The sequence below is a fragment of the Artibeus jamaicensis genome, unplaced genomic scaffold (assembly GCF_021234435.1).
Source record: "Artibeus jamaicensis isolate MK-2021 breed Jamaican fruit bat unplaced genomic scaffold, CSHL_Jam_final contig_233, whole genome shotgun sequence".
In the NCBI taxonomy this organism is placed as follows: Eukaryota; Metazoa; Chordata; class Mammalia; order Chiroptera; family Phyllostomidae; genus Artibeus; species Artibeus jamaicensis.
In genome coordinates this window covers 10,033,916-10,061,206 of record NW_026521486.1, presented here as the reverse complement: position 1 = coordinate 10,061,206, position 27,291 = coordinate 10,033,916, and the positions used below count along the sequence as shown (strand labels likewise).

Sequence of the window (27,291 nt, the reverse complement as noted above, 5' to 3'; positions counted from 1 at the left end):
GACTCATTTCGAAGCTCACCACTTCCAGAAGTCATTACTTTCTAGGCTTGATCAAGAGCACCTGCTCTGTGCACTTACAAATACCCCTCAATGTTTCTAGTAGTTCCTGAGCTTGCCTCGTTGTTCTGTATGGATCAGAACCAAAATCTGTCTCCTTACCAGGCTGTGACTTCCAATGGAGGTGAGTGAAGCCACTATTCCCTTTTTAATAGATTTATTCTTTTTATTTGCTTGAACAGACATCTTTTAGTACCTACTATGTGCAAAGCATTGTTTTATGTGTGAGTGAGTGATACCAAAACGAATGGAGAGGACGACAATCTAATGGAAGAGGCAGGTGCAGGGAGCACAGTGAGACTCTGAAGTTACTGCGTGACTTGAGCAAGGAGCCTACCCTCTCTGGCAAGGTTAATTTATTTGGAAAACAACATCATTAGTACCTGTTAGTATTTCTTAAGATGACGAGGAGAATTACATGAGATCAAGCCTCTGTAGTGCTGAGTAATCATATCCCTGGCACGCAGTAGGGATGCCAAACACGTGGAGGGTAATTCTTCGTGACAAACATCGTAAATAGTAACTGTTTATCAAAGGGGGGGTGTTGCTCTCTGACACCAACAGAACTCAAAGTCTTAAGAGCCTTCTTTTGGTCCCCTGAAAGCAAAGTCATTAGCGATTTAATGGGAAACTGGCATCAATGCGACTGGTTTTGATGAGAAATCAATTCCGAGACATCACAGATTTTAAACTCAGAAACCTGTAGTCAGTGCCTCTCTGTTCTGAACTGTGATAATAATGTGGTCTAAAAATGCCTTTTCCCAAGACCACCCCTCCATGAGGTTTCCTCTGATTCTGCACCCAGCAGACTGTCCCTCCTGAAACTCCCCTTACTGCGTCCTTCCTCAAGGCACTCGGCATATTCTCTCTATCCTGGAGGAGTTAATGGTCTTGGCCTGACCCTCCCACCACCATCACCAAACTCCAGAGCACCCGTCAAAGAGGACCCACACCTGAGTCACATCAACATCCCACTGTATCAGCCGTCTGTTGCCCACCAGTGCTGCGTAACAAACCTTCTCGAATGCACTGTCTGGAGGCATAATCGCTGATTTGTACTCATGCATCTGCAGGTCGGCTGAGGCTCGGCTGATCGAGGGTGGGCTTGCGGGGTGGCTGGGCAGCTCTCCTCCAAGTGTGTGTCTCAGCCCACCTCCCCTCAGACCAACAGGCTAAAGGACGTGCTTGTTCTCGCACCCAAAGTGAAGAGGCAGGGGGGGAAAAAAAGCAGCAACACTGAAGGGGGCCCCCAAGGCCTAAACAGAGAACCAGAACCCCATCACCCAAACTCATCCTTCACATCAAACAAAGCCATTCGGCTGGGCCCAGACTCAGGGCTGCAGAAATACACTACAATTTGTGTGTAGCAGTTCAGAAAGGTGTGGAGAACTGGGGCAAACAGATTCATTCATTCATACACCTACCACCCAGGTGCTTCATACATATGAGTCCTCAGACACTGAATGAATGAATGAATGAGTGAGTGAATGAATGGATGTTGAGTAAATTTAGGAGCCTTGTCAAGACACATGACGATTTACCAGCTGCCACTGCAAATCCTGAATCTGGCATGACAGTAACACTCTCATCATACATTAGTTTGCTTCAGGTCCCTAACCTTGTAGGTCCCCTACACATTGCTACTTTTTTCTCACGGATCTTTGATTATAAAATAAATCAATACATCCATTCACACCTGGCAGCCACGTGCACTCGTTCCCACTCACTAAAAGAAGACAAATGTGACGCTGTTTCACGGGGGGAGGGCGGTGGTGAAAGGGGAGAAGGTGAAGAGGTGACTTTGAATCAAACCTACTGGTTAATTTTCATTGAACTACCTAGCTGAGGTTGAGCAGAAACGCATTCAAGTCCTTAAACTTACGAAGTGATGCATTACTGAAGCCACAGCAGGGGGAAGGGCTCGGTTTGGAGGACATGAAAGACTGAAGCCTGCAGAGGTGTCTTTTCCATGACAAGGTAACTAACTGCTCGAAAAGAAACACATTTTAATCGACAAAGAAGACACCGGTTCCTAGAGGGCAGGTGAAACAGTTAACTGTAGCTCTCCAGCCCTCCTGCCCAGGAAAGCCTGCAGCTCCTCCCAGAGCCCAACACAGGAACGAGCCTTAGCTTCCTCTAGTTTCGCCTCTGGGTCCCAGCTGCAGGCCCTCACGTGCTCATTTGCTCAAGAAATATTGACCGAGAGCCTTCAATGTACAAAAAAAACTAAGGAGAAAGAAACTCTGCCGTCATCCGCTTACGTTCGAGTGCATTACACAACACAGGAGCAAACGGTGATGCCACCGAGCAAAAAGAGCAGGGTCAAGGTGGCGGTGGGCAGAGCTAACAGACAGTTCGCCAATCTTGGTAGCGAGAATCACCAAGGGTTTCCAACTCCCTAAGTGACCACCTTAGGTTCTCCAAGCTTCAACTTTCAACGGCTCTTCAAATCTATCCCCAAATGCACTGGTACAAAGCACCCGGGACAGCTGACTTACCATGTCATTCGCTAGAGCAGAGGAAAAAGCAGGGTCCCTAACCATGAGGCGTTTGCAGTCTAGAAGAACCTCTCACCAAGACGAACTCCAGTGACTTGGGAAAACCACAAAACCCAGATGTAACCCCTAACTCGGGGCAGTGACAAAGGCCATCTGTGCGTCCCAACCCTCTATCCCTGCTCTGTGTGTTGAACAGGAAGTGAGAAGTGAGTGGACACCGGAAGATGCAGAGGTTAATTAAATCCACAGGAAAGCAGGAGTGTGACTCACTGGGCCCCCGAATTGGGGTCCTGGAAGCCAGTGCTGTGAGCCTGGAGTCCACGAGACCAAGGCCCCAAGTGTACAGTGTCTGCCTCTCAGAGTGGGGTGGGGGCTGTGGTGCTGGCAGAGACCATGGCCCCCCACCCGGGGCCCCCGTCCTCTCTGGCCAACCCTCTGCCATACAGAGGCCCTCCTTCCAGTGTTCTGACTCTTGGCTGCGTGTCGTACGCTAATCTCCTGGGGAGTTTTCGGTCCCAGTGCCCAACTGCACTTGAAACCAGTTGAATCAGTCTTTCTGGGGGTGGGGCCCAGGCAGCAGGAGATGCAAAGCATCCCCGGTGGTTCTGGAATACAGCCAAGTCTGAGCACACTTTGGCCCCTCCCTGTCCCCACCTGGGCTTTGAGCCCCAGCTGAAACTTCCCTCCTAGACTACCTGGTCTCCCTCCCTATTTCAATGTGAGGTTTTAGCTGTGACCCTACCCCACGCTGACTTACTGTGGTCCCTCAGAAACTTCCAGGTGACCTGTGTGCGGCAACTCTATTTTCCAAGGAAAACTGAGATGTGCCACGTGGCACAGGCCACCCCATACTCTCCAAGATGGTGAGTCCAGGCAAGTTAGAGCACAGAAAGTCCAATGACCCAAATGTTGTGTAGTGAGTGCTTGTGTGTATGTGTGCATGCATGTGCATAGAGAGGCAAGATACAACGCTAGGCCAATGGGAGTGCCCACCTGTGTGAAGGTGGACAGGAGCACACCTTCACACAGGTGGACAGAGTTGGTGCTTGTGCGTCCAGTGATGTCAGACACTGCACTAACAGCTACCGTCCTCCCACCGACAGAGGTGAGACACAGCCCTCCACTCAGAAACCAGAAGAGTGGAAGGCAGGAAGGATGATGCAGTCCCAACAATGAATGGATCTGAGCATAAACAGAAAACAAAAAAGCAGGCTGCCCGCCTTGCCCGACTGACAGGGGAGACGGAAGCCCGAGGGGACCAGGGTGGAAAACCAGGATGAAACAAAATCGCAGTAAGCCTCAGGTGAGGCTCCGCAGCGGTGACCGACTGCTGTGTGACCGACTGCTCACCGCAAGGGAGGGGGCTGGAAGCAGCACAGGTTAGCTCACAGTTTCTGTGGCTCGGGAGCCTGGCCACGCTCAGCTGGGTCCTCTGTCCACAGGGTCCCATGGCTGTGGTCAAGGTGTCCCAGTGGTGTCCTCGCATCGGGAGAGCACACCTGCAAGCTCACTCGGAAGCCTGCGGCCTGGGTGTCCTGTGCCGGACGACTGGAGGCCTCCGCTCCCTGGGGAGCTCCCTGGGCTTCCCTGGCCTGCCGACGTCGGCTGGTCGGCCAGCCAGCGAGGAGAGGCTCCACAGCCAGTGAGCCAGCACACGAAGCCACGGAGGTGACATCCCATCTCCTCTGCTCTGGTCTATGGTTACAGCAAGTCACAAGGGCCACTCACACGGAGTGGAAGGGACCTTGCAACAGCATGAACGTCAGGAGGTGGGGCTCCCGGGACCAGTTTTGTTTCATTGTGATAACATTATACGTAACAAAATGTACCACTTTAACCATTTTCAAGTGTACGTTTCAGTGCCATGAAGCACATTCACACCATTACACAGCCATCCCCACCATCCACTCTAGAACTTTCTCATCTCTCCACACTGGAACTCTGTCCCCGTTAAACACTAACTTCCCCATCCCCTCCCCTCCCAGCCTGGCAACCTCCGTCCTCCTTTCTGTCTCCATGAATCTGACTCTTCCAGGAGCCTCATATGAGTGGGACCATAAATATTTGACCTTCTGTGTCTGGCTGATCTGACTTAGCAGTCACCCTCCAGGTCCTTGCCGGAGGAAGGTCCCACCTTCCATGGTGGCATGTGTCGAAGCGTCCCTCCTTTGGAGGCCGAGTAAAGCACACACTCTGTGAGCACGCACCACGCTGTCTTTACCCACGTGTCCCGTCCATCAGGGACACCTGCGTGGCCTTCGCCCTTTGACTGTTGTGAACAAGGGCTGCTATGAACACGGGTGGACAAATGCCACTCAAGCCCTGCTTTCGACTCTCTTGGGTATAGACCCCGAGTGGCACTTCTGGGTCCCACGGCACCGTGGGCCCTTTGAGGCCAGCGTGTCCCTGCAGTGGGGCAGTGACTTGGGAGCCTGTGAAGGCTCTGGACGGGAGGAGGAAGAGTGAAGGGTGCCCGAGCCCCGGGGAGCAGCCCCTCCCTCGGTGATGCCGTTTCCCCCGCTAGAATGCACATGCACAGCAGGGTGCTCAGCGCCCCATGTACCAGGGCCCAGGGACACCGAGTACCCCCACACCTACGCTTAGTTTGCCCCTGACTTTCCGGTTCATTCTGCACTTTCCAGGAATCTTTTTCTGTTGGGCTGTTCGCATTTTCCGTAATTAGATACTTGTTCTCTCTGCGCATTCAGACCAGCCCTAGTGAAAGTAATAGTGTCCCCAGTACTGCCTTCAGGGCAACTGTGGATGCCGCAGACCAGAGCCCCGCCCCTCCAACCACACCTGAGGGTAGAACAGGTCCTCAAAAACAGGACACTCAGAAAGACTTCAGAGCCCTTCCCCCAGCCGTAGCAGGACAGGGGCAGTCCCTGCAGGAATGAGGCCGGCCCTCTGAGGAGCTCTCCTCCCCAAAACCCAGGAAGGAGCTGAAATGAAAAGCCCAGGTTGACTCACTCACAACTGTTGAACGAGACACACCCTTCTTTGCAAAGCAGCTGGCCACCGCCGTCAGAATGCGCGCAAACAGCCTTCAAATCAAGCCCATTCTTTCCCAAACCCTCCCACACCCACATCCTCTGCTTTAATTTTTGCTTACCCAACAAGCTGCATGCGGTATGCTCTCGCTGCTGGCGCACAGAAACGAAGTCCCCGGGCTCTATGACTACAGGCAGGATAAGGGGCTCTTTCCTGCTGTCCCAAAGTAGCACAGGACAAGAGAGGGCGGCTACCTGGGTCTGGACGGCCACCCAGGGAGCCTGGCTCAGTGGGCAGGAGTCAGGGCAGGTGGTGTGATGCGAATTCGAAAAGGCAGCAAAGCAGCCCGAAGCCCTTATCGCGATCCACGCCACCTCACCAGTGAAGGTGACATCGGAGGGGGAATGCCAATGAGGCCTGCGGAGCTCCAGACGGCCAAATATGGGCCGCTTTATTACAGAGTCTAAGTGACTGCAAACGGGCCATTATCAAATCTCTTCAGTGACAAAGCTCCGTGTTGAAAGGAACAAATAAAAATAAGTACATTAAGCGCAATAAATCACAGGGCCCTGTCGCTGAGACCCATTATCCCTGGGGGATTACGGGACTGTTTTCCTGCCTGCCTTTCAGCCATTGGATCCTGGGTTTCCCATCATTGTTTTAATATTGCAGCCATTACTCTCCGTGCCACCAAGTGCCTGCTGTTTTTCTGTAGTTCTGAGGAGCAAGGGCATAATTTGTTTTATGATTTGCTTGGGAGGGTAGCTGTTTTATATTCATCTTTAAAAGATACATTCGGTGATCGTAGCAATGAGACCCCTGCTTAAAAAACAAGCCCCAGCCCTGTCATTCCCGCGCGGCATCCATGCGGCCACAGACGCAGCGACCCAGAAGGTGCCCCACCGTTGACCAGGAGAGCCACACGGTTTCTGCGTGCCCGTAACAGCTTCAGTCATGGAGAAAGAGCCACCGGATCACGTGGAAGGCAGACTGGGCTGGAGGGAGGCAGCAAGAGGCAGGAAGGCCAGGGGCCTGGGTTGTACCAGGAAGTGGGTGTGACCTTGGACGGGTCCTCTGACCTCCAGGGCTGCGGTATCTCCAGCTGCCAAATAAACCAGTCTGTCCACATCCCTCTCTGGAGGCCTAAAGAGTCTGCATTTCTGTAAGGTGCAGAGGGAGGGTGAAAAACCTTAAGCCAGATAATAATACTTTTATTTCCTCCTCTTTCTCAATAAGATCATTACCAGATACATTGTGAGATAAAACCAAGCCATTATGCCACTGTCCAGGCCATCTTCCAGCAGTCCCTTCTCCTCTCCATGCTGACACCTCCCCTCCTGCCCCCTGTTCCCTGAGAAGGTGCTTTCCAGGACATCTCATCGTGAATGCTGTGAACGAGCCCACTCCCTATCACGGGCACTGTCTCAGGAAACTCACAGAAAGATGGATACACAGGGCGGAATGCGCCGGGCAGACCGCCACAGCAGGCCCCGTTGACCGGGACCCGCTTCCCCACTGGAAGTGAACAAGCAACGAGCCCCTTTCACTCTGGTGCGATGCGGGGCCGACTCCTGCTTGCAGCGTGGAGACCTCAGCAGTCCTCGCAGGCGCCCACTTCCACGGCCACACCGACATCTCACCTTGAAGAGAGCACTTCCTGCGATGCGACGCTTCCGGGTGGGGCGCTGCGTGAGGCGGCCACCTACCTACGCTGATCCCAGACCTTCATCGCCCCTCTGAGAGGCGCTGACATAAAGCCCACCCGACAGCGCCCAACTCTCAAACACTCTCTAAAGGACTCAAATTCAGGAAAGGCAGAAGTTACCAGATCTCCCGTGTTAAAACGGAGCTGGGTTCTACACATCACCGGAGCCCGCAGAGCAGCAGCCTCTTAGGAGCGGCATAAAGGGGACTCCTTCTCGCCGAGCCAATCCTCTGGCTTTGCAAAATCTGGTGTGACAACCCGGTAAATGCCTGGTGAAGTTAGATACAGGGTGGCTGTTAGCCTGGAACACAGGTGGCAGTTGCCAAGGAGGGAGCTCTGCCTGCAAACAAGAGAGCGAGCTGGGAGACAACCTTGTAGGTCATCCAGATGGGCACTCCAGGCACGTGGGACCTCTGTCCTTCTCTCATCACCCCGGCCCAGCACCTGGCAAGCTGCAGATGATCGACAACGGTGTGTTTATCCAATGGGTGAATGAAGGGATGAAACAGAGCAAAGAAATGTGGAAGATTCACAGCCCCTGGAAACTCCGACCCAGTTGATGGGGATAATGCTGAGACCTATTTAACAAAGTGAGACTTCAGCAGGGCGTTAAGCATCTCACAGAAAACGCAGACATGTATATACTCTAATAGCAATATATCTATTCTATGCTTTCTGTAAAAGGAAGTTGAAGACCCCAAACCCTTCCAATGTCAGCGTGAGAGTTGTTTTGAGAGTTGTTTTTTATCTGTTTTGTAGCTTTCTTACCACTGCAAGTTATTAGGAGAAGGCACTCTGAAAATATCCTTAACCTCTGCCCCAAGGAACCTCTGCTGAATACCAAAATATAATTCATAAAAACAAAGCCATAAAAATACCACACATTCCCACGCTCTCCATGAAAGATTCAAGAGTTGGGACAGATATCTCAGGATTTACATCCACGGGGTACTGCAGGGCAGAGTGAGTGGCCAGCAAGTCAGGACCAGTCAGGCGACCAGCTGTGTCAGACCCCCGGGGTGGGGCCCCCCTTGCAAGTCTGCTTGCGCCTTGTTTCCAGCAAACCCAGGGCTCAGGTCAAACGCTCCCACTTCCCAAAGGGCCCTGAACTGAAAAATCGCACAGAACACGTCAAGTGTCAGATCTGCATGCTATTTACATACCACATGCTGGAATAAGAGGCATCTATCATCCCGGGGGCAGGGGGGAGGGGCATTCTGCCATCGCCCAGAGCACTCTGGGGGGCCAGGTTTCTAAAGCGTGACTGGCCAGCGACTTCCTCCACGTGACTGCATCCGATTCTTAGGCTGAGTGAAGGTGGGAACGGAGGACGAAAAGTACAGCTCGCGGAGTTACAGATTGAACTGTGTCCCCCAAGGAAGACATGTCGAAGTCCTACCCTCTCCCAGGACCTCAAAATGTGACCTTATAGGAAAACAGGGTCTTTCCAGAGGATTCAAGGTAAAACGAGGTCAGTAGGCTGAGCCTCAACCCAATATGACAGGTATCCTCATAAAAGGGGAAATTCAGGCACGGGGACCCGTGCAGACGGAAGACAATGCGAAGATCCACAGGGAGCAGATGCCCGAGCAGCTGGAGTGAGGCTTCTCTACCCCGAGGACGGCCAAGCCCTGCCAGCCAACACAGGAAGTTAGAAGGGACGCGGAAGGATCCCTACCCCCCCAGGGCCATCGGAGAGAGAGCGTGGCTTGCTAACACCTTGAGACGGCTTGATGTAGGGCTTCTGGCATCCAGGACTGGGAAACAACACGCTTTTCCTGTTTGAAGCCACCGGCTCTGTGGTGTTTTGTTACAGCCACCACAGGAATCTAACGAGAGAAGGTAAGCAAGCCTCGTACTCAAGGTGAGCTGGCAAAAACATGCAAACAGCAATAAGCTGTGCTCTGTCAAAACTGCCATGACCCGCTTTCGGGAAAGACAATGTCTTAGTCGCTGAACACTCTCCGCACTGGCATATAAGGAGGTGATAATATGCGGATGGATGTTTGAAAATTTCATCCTCCTCCCAGGTAACATCCATGTGCTTCAGCCACGTCCTGCAGCAAGAACCTTTCCAAAGCATCGATTACAATTTCTAGATTGGATGTAAGCAAAATTTGGCTGGGAGGTTTTCGCTTTTGACACGAAAGGACTACAATTTGACCAACTCCGGACCCCCCAGTCTTTCAGCTGTGATATTCCATGACAAGCATCAACAGACCAGACGATGAACACACAAGCCACGTAAAAACAATGATAAACCAGGAGCGAGAACAGTGACAACTGCTTGCCATCTGCTGAGAGAAGAGGACTTTCCGCTGGGTGTGAATGGAAAGCGATTTCTCTCTGACATCACAGCGGCCCTTCAGGGACTCGGGCCAAATTGACTGACAAACCGCCACACTTGCAAACTTGGTCCCCAAGACACAACACGTAGAATGCCAGGCCTCCTTCACACACGCCAGCCCTGGGACAAGGGGAGAGCCAGCTGAGCTCTGGGCTAGGTGACCCACCACTCAGTGCAGAGAGGAAGTCATGCTGCTGGTCTGAGTGCAAATCCTGCCTTAGAGGAGCCTCAGCAGGACCCCCCCCAAAGAGTCATAAAATACTTTGCAAACAAAGTCAGGGCATTTCAGAGAAGCTGTTACTGCAGCAATAGCCTAGGGAGGCAGAAGGCCCAGATTTCCACCATCGATTCCCAAGCACGTTCGGTAAACTCACCACCTGTTCGCATCTCTACACTTTGTCTTCTCTCTACTCCTATGAAAGGGAAAAGTGCACCCAAATAACACGCTGTGTCAAAGTACCCAGCCTGACATTGTCAGTTCGCTCATGCAAAGGTGAATCCCTTACTAATTTGTACAGCAAACCAGGTTTGTACATTAATATTAGTTTTCAAAATATAACCCCTTCATGACATTAAAACAACAGGTGGTATGATGGGCTGAATTTGTCTCCCCCAAATTCGGAAGTTGAAGCCCGAACCCACAACCAGCCCAGAGTGTGATGGCATTTGGAGATGGGGCTTTAAGGAGGCGATTCAGGTTCTGTGAGATTACCATGGTGGGCCCTCGTCCAGTCTGGGTGGTGTGCTTACAAGAGGAAATGAGGACACAGGGAGAAGGCCACGTGAAGCCACAGGGAAAAGACAGCCATCCGCAAGCCAGGAGAGAGGCCTCGAAGAGGAGACCCTGTCTACACCTTGATCTTGGTTGCGCAGCCTCTAGAACTGTGAGAAAATAGATTTCTGCTGTTTCAGCCCCCAGGGCTGCGGTATTTTGCCATGGCAGCCTGCACAGACTACCACAGATGGAGTTCCATAATTTTTAATTTCTTTTTGTTTTATTGTATAACTAACAGTCATTAAAAAAAGAAAAAGAGAGAAGAAAGGGGAGAATACACGAAGGGATTTTTCTTTTTGGCACTTCCTTAAAATTCTTGAAACTACCAAAGCAGGGGACAGAAGGCATCGCCTGTGTCACTGTGTCTACCCACGTTGGCCAGCGGTGGGCACAAGGGAAGCACGTGGTAGAGAGTAACAGGGTGGCAGAAAACAGACCTGCAGTCTGAATGACAAGAGTTCAAGATCACCGGGTTAATCTTCCTGCTGAACTCTGCTGGGTTTCCGTTTGCCCAGCTCCTCCTGAGAAACCACCCCTTCCCCAGCACAGGGGTGAGCAAAAGTAGGTTTATAGTCGTGTGTCTGGAAAGACATTCAGGTTATGATTACTACGGCAGCTCTGTTAACTCACAAGAACGTCACTCACAGCTCTCATCCTACTTTGCCTACTGCTGCACAGTCAGGAATATAGTCAGTAATAATTCCAGGTCAGTACTGGAAAAATCAGGGGGAACACTTTACAAAGTGTATGATTGTCTAATCACTATGCTATATAACAGAAACCAATATAAAATAAGTGAGAGTAAACTGTAATTGAAAATTTCTTGAAGTTAAAAATGGTAAAAATAAAATAAAAAATATAGATCATGTGATTTTTTTAAAGAAAATAACAAAACACCACCCCTCCCCCACTCTCTGGGCAATTCAAATTGGACTGACCCATTCCCCTGGGACCAGCCCCAGGGAGCTGATGTCAACCCTTCTAACCAGCTCATGACCAAATGCTCTCCTTCCGCTCTGATGGCCACATGGGCAGCACGGAAGGCCGGAGTTCCCAAGGACCATCTCTGCCAGCCCTGGGGACACTCTGCCCGAAATGACACCAACAGGAAAACAAACTGAGTCAAAAGATGGCGCAACAACTTCATGATGGCCCCTGGTGCACCTGGATCCAGCACTACCTGAGGCTGCCCTGTATTTTTCTGTAACTCGGGCAGTTAAAGTCTAAATTTTTTATTTGTTTGTTTAACATCAGTGTGCATTGGGTTTCTATCATTTACTCTAACACAGTCCTCATCATGCCTCGGAGGCACTCTGGCATGCGTGGCCCCGTGACTAGCTAGACCGCTAAGAGTGTCACCAAAATTTCAAGGGTGCTTAATCAAAAGAGCAATGCATGAACTTCCGGAGATATTGATCCATGCCCTGAAATTCTATGAAGAAATTTATATATATACACACACATATAAATATATATACATTTTTATATATTTTAAACGTACATTTATATATAAATATTTATATATGAAAATATATATCTTCATATTCTATGAAGAACTCTATGAAGATATATATATACACACACACACATATATATATATCTTTCTGCTTCAGATATATATATATATCTGTAGCAGAAAAGAACTGAAGAATTACTCACCCCAGCTTCAGTATCTGGGGGGAACTACCATACAATGACTCTCACACTCTATTGGAATTCTGAAATTAAAAAAAAATTTGTATGATTTTTAATCTTAGCTACTCTTCAGGCTAACATCTGAAATTTTCATCATAAACTAAATTATTTCTATGGACATAATTTTCAGCGTGTTATAAGCATGAAAATTTTAAAATAAAAATTTCTGTCACATTTATTTAATGGGATCTCACAATCTGATATACACCACTAATTTTAAAAATTCAAGAGCAGGTTTATTTTTTTGAATCTTTAAAACGTTACACCATTCCTCACCACGAGAAAGCGGCCCAAATGCCCTGTTTCCATCATCAAGCGTAAACAGGGAAAAGAGAATGTGGAAAGAGGTAGCCCTGAGGAGGGCCTTCATGAGAAGCCCCCACACACCAGTTTCAAACAGTTCCTTTGTTCGGTGTCCCTTGAGGTCTTCGTACCCAGAACAAGGTACCAGAGTAAGTAAGATCAGTGTGGGGGAAGAGATGTGCCTTTAGAGGATGGGGAAGGATGACCGAAACGGATGACTGGAACCATGGACCTGATAGGGGTGGTCTCAGGCCTGCCAATTTTGGGCAAGGGTCCACAGGGGAGGCTGAAAATCTAGAACTTGATTCCCTTAAAACTACGGGCACCTGCATACTCCACGGAAACTCTTCATCTATCCCTGGGGGATGCATATTCCAGGGTCAGGTGACCTGGGAGAGTAGACTACGGGTCAGAGATTAAGAGAAAAGAATCTGGAGACACCACTGGGTTGCACCCCTGGCTTTGTCACTTGGGCAAAGGACCCTGTCACTGAACCTCAGCTTCCTCACCTAGGAAATGAAACCGCTCAGCTCGGAGAGTTGTAGTGAAAATCAAGGGCATCGTGTGCATAGAGCACCTCTCACGTGCCCCAAAGAGACATTTAGCAAGTGGCAGCTGTCACTGTTACCACCCTTATTACAGTCCCTGTTACTTTAAATATTGTTAATCACAGCTTGACAGGGAAGAGTCCTCCCTTGCCCACATCTTTCGTTCGCCGTCATCTCCCTTACCTGTCACAGGCCAATTTTGCAATGAGAGAAGGAGCAAGGACACAGAAAGGTCATGAGGAGAGCCCCGGGGGACAGTGAGCATTCGCCTTTATCTCAGGGCCTCTGGAAACTTTCTGAGACCTCTGAATGGAGCTGAAAAGAGGACAGCGGGGGCCCTCTCATCCCCAGGAGTCACCTGTTTTCTCACTTTACCAAGTACGGCCACTGTAAGTGGCAAAGAGCACATCATGGGGGGGGGGCGGGGGGGGACAATGACACAGAGGCTGTAAATAACAACAGTTACAATTGCTAATACAAATTAAGTGTTTTCTGAGTGCCAACGCTACTCTAAGCATTACACACAAGTTAACAGATTTAATGAGCTCAGAAATGCTCTTTCGAAAGGAGTTATGGTCAAACCCAAGCAAAAGGAAAAGAAAAATGTCAAAAGCTAAGACCCAGAGACTGCCCCTTCATGTGCATGAAGTCAGACCACTGCTGGAAAAGCAGCAGGGCCTCCTGAACCATGTCACCAACGCCCGTGCCAAGCACAAGTTCGTAAAGTTCTGCCCGTGCCTGAACCACACAAACCTTCCAGTAAGTGCAGGGTTCATTGATCACTCCTCCGTGATTTGTCGAGCAATCCCATTCATGCAGCATCAATGTCCAGCTCACAAGGGCAGTGTAGTAAAAACCCAAATGGACCTCACAAATACTGCAGGCAGTGAGAAATATTCCAACATAAACACACAGTTATCCAAAGAACGGTCTCTGGGCAATGGCGCTGAGCTTCTGCGCAAATTTATCCAGTTCTCCCTAGCCACTCCTCATCCTGTCTGATCATTTCTCAATCAATGATAATTGCAGCTCTGCAACAGGTTCTTTAAAGAATGTGGAATGCAGAATGTGTTGCCAGAATCAAACACCCAAGGGTAAGGCCTGCTGTAACTTGAAAGAAAGGTATGCTTTGGACGGTCTGATAACGACGCCCAAGGACTGATCTTCCCCATCAGGCTTGTAAAAGTCTAAGAGGAGAGAAAGAGGAGGCTGAAGATCTGAGAAAATGGGAAAAGCAGAGGGTGAAGACTGCATATAGAGGGGGGTAGGGGTGGGGGTGTTGGCAGCAGGGCAGCTGAGGTTTCACAGACCAAGAGAAGGGGGAGCGACAGGGGGAAGGACAGGTCTTCGAGCTTCCCCTCCTCCCACTTCGATATTGAGCCTCGAGGACTCGCGTGAAGACATTTCTCAGTCTGGAACGAGGGCGAGAGCTCCTTCTCCACCTCCACCTTGACCTCCTGCACCCCCACCTCCTCCATCTCTACCACCTTCACCTCCAGATCAGCTCCATCTCTACCATCATCACCTCCAGCTCCACCTCCAGCTCCTCCCCCTTCACCACCACCACATTCCTTGAAGGCATTGCTATGCCCCAGGGAAGGCCCACAACCTTTCTGCTCATTGGCAAGGGGGCATACATTCTTGAGATTCCAGAATCCCTTGAGAAGCTAACTCACATCCCCCCACCTGCCGCTGCAGCACAGTGCAATACTGAGGTCCAACAGGAAAGGATTCCATCATGTCTGGACAACCAATTAAATGAGATCCAAAATAACCTCCACCATCACTACCACTACCCTGCACTGTGTAGACAGCATGCTCCAAGCATATGGCAAAACCCTGCAGCACCCCCAGAGTTATCAGATGCAGTCTTTACTGAAAGGCTCCCACACTCTGGCTAGACAGCCAGCTGGAAGAACTGGGAATATGGTGCAGAGTGTGCAGCAGCAGAGGCAGGACAGGGTGCAGATGTAGCCTGGGGGAAGGGCTGCCTGAGCTGGGTTTTGAAGGAAAAATAGAAGTGCCCCAGGCAGATAAAGAGGGAGAAAGCTTACCAGGCAGAAGGAGAGGACTTGAGCACAGACTGGCTGGGTGGAGGGAAATAACCAGTGAGCTGGTAAGGAAGTGAGCTGTTTTCCAGTTGCTGATCATAAGCCAATGAGGGCAAATACACAGATCATCCTGCTCTGGCTGGTGTGGCTCAGTGGACTGAGTGTGGGCCTGCGAACCAGAACCAAAGGGTCACCAGTTTGATTCCCAGTCAGGATACATGCCTGGGTCGTGGGTCAGGTCCCCAGTAGGGGGCGCTCGAGAGCAACCACACATTGATGTTTCTTTCTCCCTCCCTTCCCCTCTCACTAAAAATAAATAAATAAAATTTGTTTTTTAAAAAAGAACTTTCTAGAAAAGCCTTCTTTCTTTAAAGATTAAAAAAGAAAGACTTTCTGTCAGGGACTGGACTATCCAATTTTTAAAAAATTGTTGTCCAGAATGGCTTACTCTCGGATTCTAAAAAGTGTGTGATGTAACCTCTCAGCAAGGCCCTCCTCAGACACAGAAATGCCACCAGTCATGGGACACACCCACAGGCTGCGCAGAAGGTGAATCGAGAGCGCCGATCCCTCTGCCCTCAGCCCTCCGCAGCTGCTTTGGGAACCTCTCAGGAGGAAAAGAAGAATGTTCTGTACTACAGCCCTCATCGGGTGTCATCCAAGGTTAGGGAGAAGGTCGTTCCACAACCCTGGGCTCACCTGAACAAACCCCCAGTAAGAGAGGCTCCGGGGAGTCTATTTTCACCCAAGCTCCATCCCCACGCCCGGCCAAGCCAAGGGAGAAAGTGCTATTTTAAGCATTGCGGCTGGTGTCACAAACAGACTTTATTCCAATGAGGAAGCTTTTCAGCGGGCAATGAAAACCAACTGAACCTTCGATAGCAATGATGGATGGGAGAAAAATCTGGATGCTTCCCTCAGCTTCCACCCTCCTGCAACCGTTCGAGTCAGGTGGCCTTCAAAGCTCCACATATGAACTTGTGCAAAAGCCTGTTCAGTGACCTCCCACCTTTCATCTCTCCCCATTCCGATCTGCCCCCAATACTGTCACTAGGCTCATTTCCCCAAAACAGAGCTTGTAACAGTTAACACACCACCCTCCTGACCAAGCCGCCCCACCTTCTGAAAGCCCACAGCCCCAGCCTGGCTTGGCAACTTCCTGTCCAACTCCCTGCTAACAGGAACTCAAGCCTGCTCATTCTATTGCCCCAAAATACATAATTGCACACTGTCAACCAAACCTGGCCACTCTACCTCCCTTCAAATCTTCCACTCAAATTTTAATTACCCTGTGTGCAAAGCCTCAACTCAAGTGCCACCTCCCTCGAGTTTACGCAGCTGAAGTCGGCTCCCACCCCTGATTTCCCACCACATTTCGGCTTCCGCGGTCTACAGCCACTCACTGCACTGCCAGGAGGCTTCTATTGTTGCTCTGAGCTGTTCATTTGAGTCTTCTATTGTTGCTTAACTTATCACGCAATTTTCTACAATTGCTCCGACTATGTGGGCAAGGACAGAAGGCTTTCAATTTAATTTAGTAATTGTTTATTAAAGGATTCCTCCATGCTAGAAGCGAATGCAGTGGGATGCTCCCATCGATACAAGGATGGGCGTAACCAGCCACAGCAACAGAGGAGCTGACACGTAAGTGAGGAAGTAGGAAAAGTCTGCAGATGCTGGCAATGCTGTGTGCCCAGCGACAGGCACCTTGGGGTGTTTGGGGTAATTTTTTCTCTCAGCCTGTTCTTCCACCATGTATTGACTATGACCCATATCTAATCTCTTCTCTTTTTTTTTTTTCCAGAGAGAGGGGAAGGGAAGGAGAAAGAGAGGGAGTAAAACATCAATGTGTGGTTGCCACTTATGTGCCCCCCACTGGGGACCTGGCCCACAACCCAGGCATGTGCCCTGACTAGGAATTGAACCAGTGACCCTTTGGTTCGCAGATCAGTACTCAGTCTGCTGAGCCACACCAGCCAGGGCTAATCTCTTCTTTGACCCCCTCAGACATGTTGCTACTCAACATCCTGTGCTCACTGCTCTTCATTAGCATGGTGATGCCATGCCAAGACAAGGATACTAAATGGGTGGCAGGTGGCCTCCTCACCTCCATATTCCCGATGTCAAGCAGGGCCCTGCACGGACTAGCCTAGTGAAGGTTGGCTGAGTGTGTGAAGGCAACACCATCAAAGAGACAGAGTGCACAGAGCCAGGGCAGGAAGGAGAGATTCTGACCCGACAATCTGGACCATTCTCTTTACCTCCCCAGCCTCAGTTTCCGCAGATGCTGGTCTAGCGGGACTCCAAGCCCTGGTGACATCTCCACATAGCAGCTCTGTGCTGCACAGAGGAGGCACCAGTGAGCATTTCCAGCACTGAGAAGGCCAGCTGCGAACAAGTGACATCAACAGAGAAAAAGGAGCAGTCACCAAGATGGCAGAGGGCAGCTCTTTCCACCGGACACAGAGCATACATGTCCCTTCCTCCCTGGTCTCAAGTCCCCTTCATCCTAACCCGAGAGCCAGGCCTCTCAACCACATCTGCAACTGCATCTCTTCACAGCCGTCATCACCAGCTCTGGAAATACTATCATCAACAACCCATTCTAAGCTTTGTTGCATTTGCAGTGCTTTTCAAATCACTTTCAAGACGTCCTGGCACGTGCATCTATCTGAACAAGGTTAAGTTTGAGAGCACGCCCCCTCCTCTCAAGCCAGAGAAGTCCATTCCCCACAAACTGAGAGGAAAGAAACACACTAGACATTCCGGTATTGTATTTCCCTTGCCTTTTTACAAAGCCTTCAATGTTCGCAATACAACAATGACCCCTAAGAGAACGCGTTTGCTGATCTGAAATGGCTTTTCACATTTTTTAAAATAACAGCTTCCTGCAGAGGCCTCGGAGAGGCCATGAGTGGAAGCCTCCAGGTACTCCCTCACCTCTCCCTTCCCCATCGCCCCCCACCAATTCGGAACACACAGCCGTTTGGAATTCATTCACGAAATAAACCATCCCGAGTGGACACGAGCACCCACTAAGTGTGGGCCCACTGAGCACCAGGCACCAGGCCTGGAGGCGGAAAAAGCCCCACCTGCTCACGTCGTTCTGCCTGTGCCTCTGTTGGCTTCTGAAGTGACCACAAAATGCCATTCCCAGATGAGAGCTGACAGCATCAAGGAGGCTGGTACACAAATAGTGGTGACATATTAAGGATCTACGTTAACTGTTCTGGAAACAAAAGGGGGGAGGGATGGTTCGCAGTTAGCCACAGAAATGTCAACCTTACTCAGTAACAATAAACATAGATTTAATGTAGCCAAGGCGGTCCAACCACAGAATAACTCTGAAGAGCCCACGATTCCCTGCTGGATTTAAATTTAAAAAAAGAAAAAGAAAGAAAGAAATGAGGAAAAGTAAAATCCCCACATGCCGATGTTCTGCTGCAAATCCTCCTCAATTTGAAGGCTGCCATGGAGAGCTGGAAAGATCAGCAAGCTCCTTCTCCCCGACTGGCCTTGGCATTGGTGCTTCAGGGAAAAAAACTGTGTTAAGAGCAAAACCTCTCCCAGCAGTCAGGGCTCCATCTCCATCTGCCCATCCAAAGCACAGCCCCTTAATGTGACAAAAGAGGCTAAAATTATGGGTGAGATGGCACTTTCCATTCTAGCCCCGGCCTGTGATTATCTATAACTCCAGGTTGCCCAAAATTACCTCTGGAGCCTTAAATGACTTCCATTTTATTTCATTCCTAGAATGAATTCTTTTTTGGAAACTTTCCTAAGAGATAAAGGAACAAAACACCAAAAAGCCCTAGATATTTCCGCTGCAGGGAAGGAAGAGCCAGTAGGCAGGCATGATTTTGATTTTTTTTTTTAACATCTCATGCATATCACCTCTACTGTATCCTCAGGCAGAACAAAATTAATTCCATGTCTCTGCAATTATGAAAATTCAGAATCCTGGAAACTCTTACCAAATTCACTTTATAAACCACTTCTAGTCTTGATATATTCTTAGAGGTAGTCTGTGAGGACGGTTAAGAAGCTCGTGCAGGAGGGGGTTGTGACTGATACCTCCAAGAAGAACTAGTTGAATAAGCAATCTGACCCAAGTAAGTGACATTACATGGTAGGTTAGTGGTTACAAAGTTTACGTAACTACGGCACTTCTTTCTGTAATAGAATTCGGTATTAGGCCCTGTGACAAGCAAATCTAGTGAGTTATTTGTTAAAACACCAGAAACGCTTCAACTTGATTTTAATGTAACAAGTGAGGCCCCCAAAAGCATCCATCATAATTGCGTGAATCGAATACTTTGAACTACAGCTAGCCGTTTTTTAAAAACTTGCTATGCATCCCTTTTGTAAAATAAAAATCTTTTTGTACCCCCCAAACAATTACTTATCTTAAATGAGCTGCTCTTGAGATCAGATTGTATATGCTGAGTTCTCCTACAATAGGGCACTCTTAGATTTCGTTTCAATATACTGAAATAATAACAGTAATGTAACAACCTTCGAGGTGTATACTTTGAAGTGTATTTACATTGCTCTTCAAATCTCCTCTTTCCAGTAAGCACTGCCCTCTTTACCCAGGAGGCCGGTGCCAGAGTGGCGAGTCGACTTCTAGCAACTCACAAACTTAGATACACACAAGTCTTCCTGACTTGTACTTCTACACAATTGCTCTCTGTATCTTTCCTTCTTGCAAACATCCCTCCCCACATACTCACCCAGTAGCTCCCCTAACAAGGTAACCTCCCAAGCTAAATGGAAGGGTTTTCTTTTTTATGGTAGAGTCCAGGCTTTGCAAAAACCCAAAAGGTCAAGTCAGTTGTTCATAACTTAATTTGAAAAAAATATTAGAACTGTTGGCATTGCTTTTTATCACAAAGCATGTAATTCTCAAGTGGTTCTCAAGGAATAGTGTAACATTCCAGAACCAACAGGTTTGCACAAAACCTAAAGTGAGCAGGCAAGTCTAGCTGCTCAAATGGGAATGACCTTATGCATCAAAGAGATTCTAATGCAACACACGGACTCTACCCCCAACGCAGCAAAGACGTTCTGACCCTTTTCTTCAGCACTGCATACTTACAATGTTTTCTGCCTCAAGGCGGAGTACACCTTTGACCTGGTCAGACTTCTTCCCATTTCAGAGGTAAATAGCTTGAAATAGGCCAAGCTTTGCCACTCACACCTCAAGCAAGACCTTTCCCTCTCTGGGCTTCTAAATTCCTAGTCACCAGATCAAAAACAAAACAAAACAAACAAAAACCTTACTTATGTAGAAAAACAGGCCTAAAACCCAGAGAGGTTAAGAAGTATTCTAAGGTCACACAGCAAGTTAGCATACAATGATGTAACACTCCTAATTCTACATGAACCCCCTTGCCTCCCACTCAACACAGGAAAGGGTGGTAATGGTAACACACACACACATGCCAGGCTTCTTTCACCTCCACTGTCCTGGCTCCTGTTTCTGAAAACCTAAATATACTCGGCCCTGGAGATTGCTGCTGCAACTGTGATTTTCCATTCTCTCTAATACCCTCTGGCGGTTGTGCTGTGGATTTTCTGCCTCACGACATAGTTTCCTCATTCCAGAAAACACACACATGCACACAACCCCCTTCCTCAAGATTATAAAACTCTTCCTTTCCCAACAGCAAAAAAGTTGAGGCCAGAACTGATGGGACTCAAATACAGGCATCTTGTTCCATCGTTGAGAAACGACCATAACTCTACCCAGAAGCACATCTGACAAGACAGAATTTGTTCTCACAGAGGATTTCTCCCTCCACAGTAGAGATCATTTGTCAGGACATTGTCATTTCCCCCAGACTGCTGCGTAACCGCATAATGAGAGCCCCAGATGTAATTCACGTGCACAAGAAGACAGACTTACGGTCCATGAGGGACCCTTTCTTTATTCCCATTGCTAATAGCTTGTTCAAGAAGAGGCAGAATGCTATACGTAGATGAATGAAGGGCAGAAAAGAAGTTTTCTGTTTTTTAATAAAAATGTGGGATGATCAACTAGAACTCCTGGCTCTTATCCAGCAACCAGTCTTGCCACCATTTGAATGAATACACAGAACAGGAAGCAAAGGTACAGTGCTCAGCATGGAATGCTGTGCAATTATTTCCCTTCTAACATCACGCTGGCTCCCCTCTTCCAAAACATCCCATCTCCCAGCCACGCTACTACTGTTCCCCATACACACACTACATACATTAAGGTTTCCATGTGGTTCTTCCTGCCTGGGATGCCTTTGCCTTTCTACTAGCCTGGCAATATCAAACCTGTCCTTTGAACAAACCTGTACAATGGTGCTTAGCTCACAGCAATGGTTCAGTGTCTGACTCCCCTAAAAGGCTATAAACCAAACGTGGAAGCTCTATGCGTCAGGCCACGGGATCTGCCACATAATAGATGTTCAATTATTATTTGTTGAATTAAAAAGTCTTCTAAAATACATTTACTCAAGCCTTAATGTTACAGGTGGCTGCTGACTGCTCTCCAAATGTCGGTCCAGTCAGAGGGCAGCCGAGTGCCTCTCGGTGTCAGATTCTCTAGCCTGGAGCAGCAGAGCCTCATCCACACCAGTGGATTCTAGGTGGTGGCTGTAATTCCAAGGTGAGCCTAAGGAAGGCCAGGATCCTGTCTCCACTTCTTACTCCACCTCTGTCGACCCGGCTTCCCTGAAATTCACAAGTCTTCATCCGGAGCCTCCGGACCTCAGTACATTTCCTCACCAGGACCAGTTTTCACTAGTCGATGTTCAATGGCAAATTTAATAGTGTTTGCCTGTTCCAATCTCTCACCCCTTGGCTATACTGCACCTATGAGAATCAATCTATAAAGCCTTAATAGCAGAAATAAAGGTTTACGCTGACCATTTTCCCTAGACCACAACAATAGCTCCCCTCAAACTACCTAAATATGCACAGTGCCCATGGGGAAATGATCGAAACCAAGATCTACCAGACCCCAGAGTTCAGGGAAATACAGTAACTCATGTAGGTCCAAACACTGAGCTAATTCTGCCCGCTGGGTTGGGTCTTTCAGACTCTACGAAGACCTAAACCTTGGCAACACCTGCCTTTTTCTGTGCCAGTGTTCTCAACCGGGTCGTCGCTTCTTGGACTCTCTCTCTCTCACCTGTCCTGTCTGCCTACCTCTGCCCTCAGCTTTGATGAGACTTGGCCACTGTGGCTAAGGTGAGCCTTGGCAGTAAGCTTTGTTCTTCAGCAAAATAGAATTATCATCCAGTGCTGCTGGAAGAAACCTGGACATTCATGATTTCATACTGTTAAAAATGCAGGGAGCATCTGAGATGAAAGTGTAACGACATTATCAAATGCCATGTTACACCCGTAGACAACGGACCCTCGAAAGTAATGCCGGGTGTAGGGGAATCCACCCCTACACAGCGGATCACTACACAGAAGTTTTGATTCTACAGTGGGTGGTCTACACCCACCTATTCAACCAATGGTGGATGGAAAACAGTTACCCCATACGGGGCCATGTACAATGTGCACTTTTTGCCCAAACTTTTGAGTGAAAAATAAGGATGTGCATGATACAAGGGCGTAATGATTACATACCATGGGTATAATGGGTAAAATAATCCTGTGTATAATGCACATAAAAAATGTGGGTGCACATTATACGTGGCAAAATATGGTATCTTCCATCTGTGGTTGGGAATGCAGAATTATTGTTTTCCATCAGGATTTGTTGAATCCCCAGATGTGAAACCTGAGGCTAGGAAGCTCTGTCTGTATTTCCTGGAAAAAAAAAATGTGCACATAAGAGAACCCGCGCCATTCAAACCCTGTTGTTCAAAGGTCACTTGTAAAGTCACTTTTAAGAGGATGATAGTGAGAAATTTCAGCTCTAATGGAGTCGAATCTAGACTCCATCCAGAACAGAGGAAGCTGATTTTACGGAGACCGCTGAGGATACACAGTTCAAAAACCGAAAGTGGGAGTTTTGATCACAAACTCTTAAGGAATTTTAAGTTAGCATGGTCTAATGCCCCAAGGATGGAGTTCGCAGGAAGGTCTGTCTCCCAAAAATGTATAAGCCTCACTTACTTAAGACAAAACTGAGTTTTGTCTAAGCGTCGCACATAACACTTTGCACTTGAGCTGTTCCAAGTTGCCCAAAAGGCACTTTAGATGTGAACAGGCCCCCCACCTAAGTGTTGCAGTGCGAGCATGCACCAGACACCAAAAAGTCAGGGTCACGGCCCTACTGATACATAAAGCACAGCTTTTTGCAACATGAATTCTTATGATTTTGTTTTTTGTGTTTGTTTATTTTCATTGAATGTATTGGGGTGACATTAGTTTGCAAAACCATACAGGCTTCAAGTGTACAACTCAATAAAACTCATCTGCACACGGCATCGTGCGCCCATCACCCCAGGCGAAGTCCCCATTTCCTCCCCTTTGGCCTCCTCAACCTACCCTCCTCCATCACTACACTATTGTCCGTGTCTATGTGTTTCGTGTGTGTGTGTGCGTGTGTGCGTGTGTGTGTGTGTAGTCTGGGTGAATCCTTTCACTTTCTTTCATCCAGGCCCCCGTCCCCCATCCCCTCTGTCCATCTGTCCCTTGTGTCCATGCCTCTGTTTCCGTTTTGTTTGTCAGTTTATTTTGTTCATTCGATGCCACATAGAAGTGAGATCATCTGGTACAGGTCCTTATGTTTTCTTCATCTGCAGTGGAATAGAAAACTAGTCCCCCTAGTGTCCTGCCACTGTAGGTGGCTTCAGATGGAGACACTCCTGCCTCCTGCATCCGCTTTCAAGCACAAACTCAGGCACCGAGAACCCAACCTTCGCCTCCATCCCGGGAGGTGGAAGCGCTCCTAGGACCTGTGATGAGACAACAAACTTTTCGCTTCCATGCTAAGGCCCTTCTAATTACCGTTTAAACGGCAAAGGTAACCCACAACCCAGCCCACTTCATGAAGTGAAGCAGGCCCCCACTTGTCGGCTACTTGTGCCCACTGCAGAGCCACCAGTCTTCGAAAGCCTCTCTCTTTCACCAGGCAGGCTGCCTTCCTTTCCCCGCCCCCTGGCAAACCTACGAAGATCTCAGTCTTGACAACTTTTGCCTCTCTATCCCAGTTAGCTTGCTTCCCCATATAGAACAAACAAGGCCAGGCCAGATAAATGTGTGTTCTCCTCAAAGCAATTTTCCCTAAAGTGAAGTGCTCTTGAAAAATAAAGGTACGCTAAGAGACTAGTGAAACCTCAACGCCAGGTCCTCATTGTTTCTTTTCCCCAGCGAGGACTCGGCATGCCTACGAGTAACTCATTCATGTCACCCATTCGTGAGAGATGAGAAAAGAAACCACCTCTGTCCCCTTCCTAATTTAGAACCTTCCCTGATCTGAGGTCTATCCAAGCTGACTGCTGAGGTGGGAAGAGCGGAGGAATAAGACTAACCTGAAGGGACTGCCTCCCTCCACGAGTGAATATGCACTCGGAGTTTCCAAGGTGTCAGAGGGATGACAGCTGCGTTTAGGTGAAGTGACCCCCTGCTGCCCACCCGCATCACCCCTCCCTCAGGAGGGGAGCCAGAGCCTGAGCTCTCTCTTGGGGCACTTACATAAGACCCTGTAAAACTTCCTGTGACATTCACAGAAAATGTAAGCTGCTATTTTGCTCCCTCAGGAGATCATTTTAATGGACTGAGTGTCAAAATGCAAGGATTCTCGGAATGCAGCAGAAATCTGCTGGACGGAGGTACACCAGCTCAGGAAGAGGTACACCGGCTCAGGAATGGGAAAAGAAAAATCCATCCCCATTAAACAGGGTCACCGGGGGCAGGGAAGGATTCAGTGTAAGAGAGACAATCTGTTCCTTCCGAAGTGACCCATTTAAAATCAGATGGTTCCAGGGGAAGCTCAGAGGTTAAAAAATTTTTAAACAGCCAAGACAGGCTTTGCAGAACTAAGGTTCCTTCAAGAAAAAAATAAATAAAAAGAAAGTAAGGAGGCAATGAACAAAACAACTTCAGGAGGCACAAACTTTGGAGTCACTCACTCCACCCTTCAGAAACAGTGACATTCAATGAAACGCCAGGATCACTCTGTATTGATCACTCATCACAAGCAGCTTTGTCTCATAGGACTGACACTCTGGTTGGGTTTCCACTCTACAAAAACCGCTGCCACCCAACTACTCTCTCCTATAGAGGGACTCGCAAGCTGTGGCTGCTCACCCCAAATCCGCCTCCGCTCTCTGCAACAAGGAGCAAAGAAAAGTTCTTCACAGCATCACATCAGGACAAGGCAGGTGGGGATCGCCCAAGAGGGGCCGCTCCAAACACAGCAGGACCCCCCAAAACCCAGGTGCTGCTGGCGGGGGTGGTGGGGGGGGGCGGTGCGGACACCTCACCTCCCGTTGCTAATCTTAATTGCCTTGCTTGCTCCCAGTTAGCAGCCTGTGTGCCTAGGAGCCCAGTAGGCCCTGGGACGGGTCCTGGGGACAAGAATCTCAGAGTCTCGGGGACTTCCACCTCCAGCCTCTCAAGGGCTCCCGGCCAAGGCAACAGAGGGTGCGGTGTGTCCACACTCCCTTCCTCTTCACCAGAATCCCGAGCATAGGTGGTACCAGCTACAGGTTCGGAGAAGTTGTCCAGCGCCGCTCTCCAGGGCGCCCCCGCGGCTGCTCTCTGGCACCCCCGGACTCTTACCTTGGCCGTGACTGCCGCCAGGCAGAGAGAGATCGCGGAAGAACTGGGTGACGCGGCGGCGCCGCCTAGGAGGCGCAAGGGGTCCGGGTCGGGGTCCCAACAGGAGCTGCCCTTTTCCAATCGGCGGTGCAGAGCGCACACTTTGAGGCAGCCCCGGGCTCCAAATGCTGAGAAGGTCCGGGCCGCCCAAGCTGAGCACTCTCCCTTCTTTCGCTGCTGCTGGTGCCGCTTCTAGGAGCTGTTCCCTGCCTCCGAAGACTCTTCGGAGCCGGGGGCGGCAGGCAGGGACACAGGCCTGGGTCCGCCTCAGGCTGGGTCCGGGGAGGGGGCGCTGGGTTGAGACGCCGGGCGGCCGCTGGGGCCGGCTCCACCTCCCACGCTCCCAGCCGCTTCACCCCTTCAGGGCAGGGCCTGTCCGCTCCCGGCCCCGCGAGGTGAGCGCAGCCGCGCCCCCAGCTTCGGGAGCCCAGGCTCCCGCGCCGCGGCGGGGCAGCGACAGTCCGGCCGGGCCAGGCGCCGAGCACGGCGGCGGGGGTGCTGCAGCCGGTCGCGGCGCCCCCGCCCCCCGGGCCTGCGCCGCCGCGGCTCCGCGGGAAGGAGGCGCTGGAGAGGGCCTCGCCCTGGCCTGGGGCGCGGGGCCGGGGGAGCGGGGCCGGGGGAAGCGCCCCGAGAAGGTCACCGGAGCGGAGGCGGGGCGCAACGCGGTGGGTGCGGGGAGTCGAAGAGGGCGTCCCCGCAGCCGCCAGGAGCGCTCGCTGGCCTCGGCCGCCGCCGCCTCCGAGACGCGCCTGCTTCTCTGAGCGCCCAGCACTCGGAGCTGGGCGGCCGCTGCAACAGTCGCCCGCAGCCGGGCGCCACTAGCGGGAGCAGGCGCGCGATCCCCGCCTCCAGCTCCTAGGCTTGGCTGGGGCCGCCGTGCGGGTGCTGGCGGGGGGGTGGCGGGCGCTGGGGTCCGAGCTATGGGATGGCTCGGCCGCCGCGTGCCCAGAGCGCCGGGCTCGCTCAGCAGCTGCAGTGACTGTGTGTCTGTGTCATGTCTGTGCAGCTGGGGGGGACCGCGAAACAGGCCGGGCTCGGAGCGGGGGCGGGGCCTGCGCGCTCCTCGGCGCCCGCCCCCACCCCGTGACGAAGCGGCTGACCAATGGCAGGCGTCTTTCCCGCCTAGGCTCCGCCCCACAGTGAGGCTCCTCCCTCTACTGCTTCGGCTTGCTTGCATACAGGCGGAAGCAACACCCGGATCCGGGATCCCGGCTTGGGTCAGGATGAAAGGGTGCTAGCCGCGAGCTCCCCGCCCTTCTCCCCCCCTGCCCCGCCACTCCGGGCTTGGCGAGCCTCGCGGAAAGAGGGGGAAGGGAAGCAGGGCAGGTCCGCAGCTGCCGTCGTAGAGACTCTTGCAGGCTCGTAGAGCCTTGCTGCCTGCCCACCCTCCCTTGTACAAAACAGCCGTCGTGGGAAGTAGGAAGTTTCCCCGCCTCCACCTTATACTCGGGTCACCGCTTCCCTGGTATGGGGCAGCCTGAGACTTCGAGGAGCCACGTTGAAGAGCTTTGACAGCGTCATTTTGGGCTCTGTATCCAATCATCCTGTCCAAGCCTCTCTTTT

At 50.3% G+C, this 27,291-nt stretch overlaps 1 protein-coding gene across 5 annotated transcripts in view; it reads right to left on the bottom strand.

Moving 5' to 3' along the window:
- Window positions 1-26,724, bottom strand: part of LARGE1 (LARGE xylosyl- and glucuronyltransferase 1) — a 439,612-nt gene extending 412,888 nt beyond the window's left edge. Inside the window, exon 1 of one of the 5 annotated variants that reach the window (XM_037160113.2) lies at window positions 25,690-26,724. Coding sequence is in view for 1 of the 5 variants with exons in the window: in XM_053661538.1 (XP_053517513.1) it covers window positions 5,668-5,681 (14 nt within the window). In the remaining 4 variants the exon portion in view is untranslated. Of the gene's footprint in view, window positions 1-5,667; window positions 5,944-7,371; window positions 7,391-12,032; window positions 12,079-25,215; window positions 25,234-25,689 lie in introns of those variants that run through there. The other 4 variants (XM_053661541.1, XM_053661539.1, XM_053661540.1 and 1 more) reach the window with 4 other exon arrangements.
- Window positions 26,725-27,291: the final 567 nt, after the last annotated feature.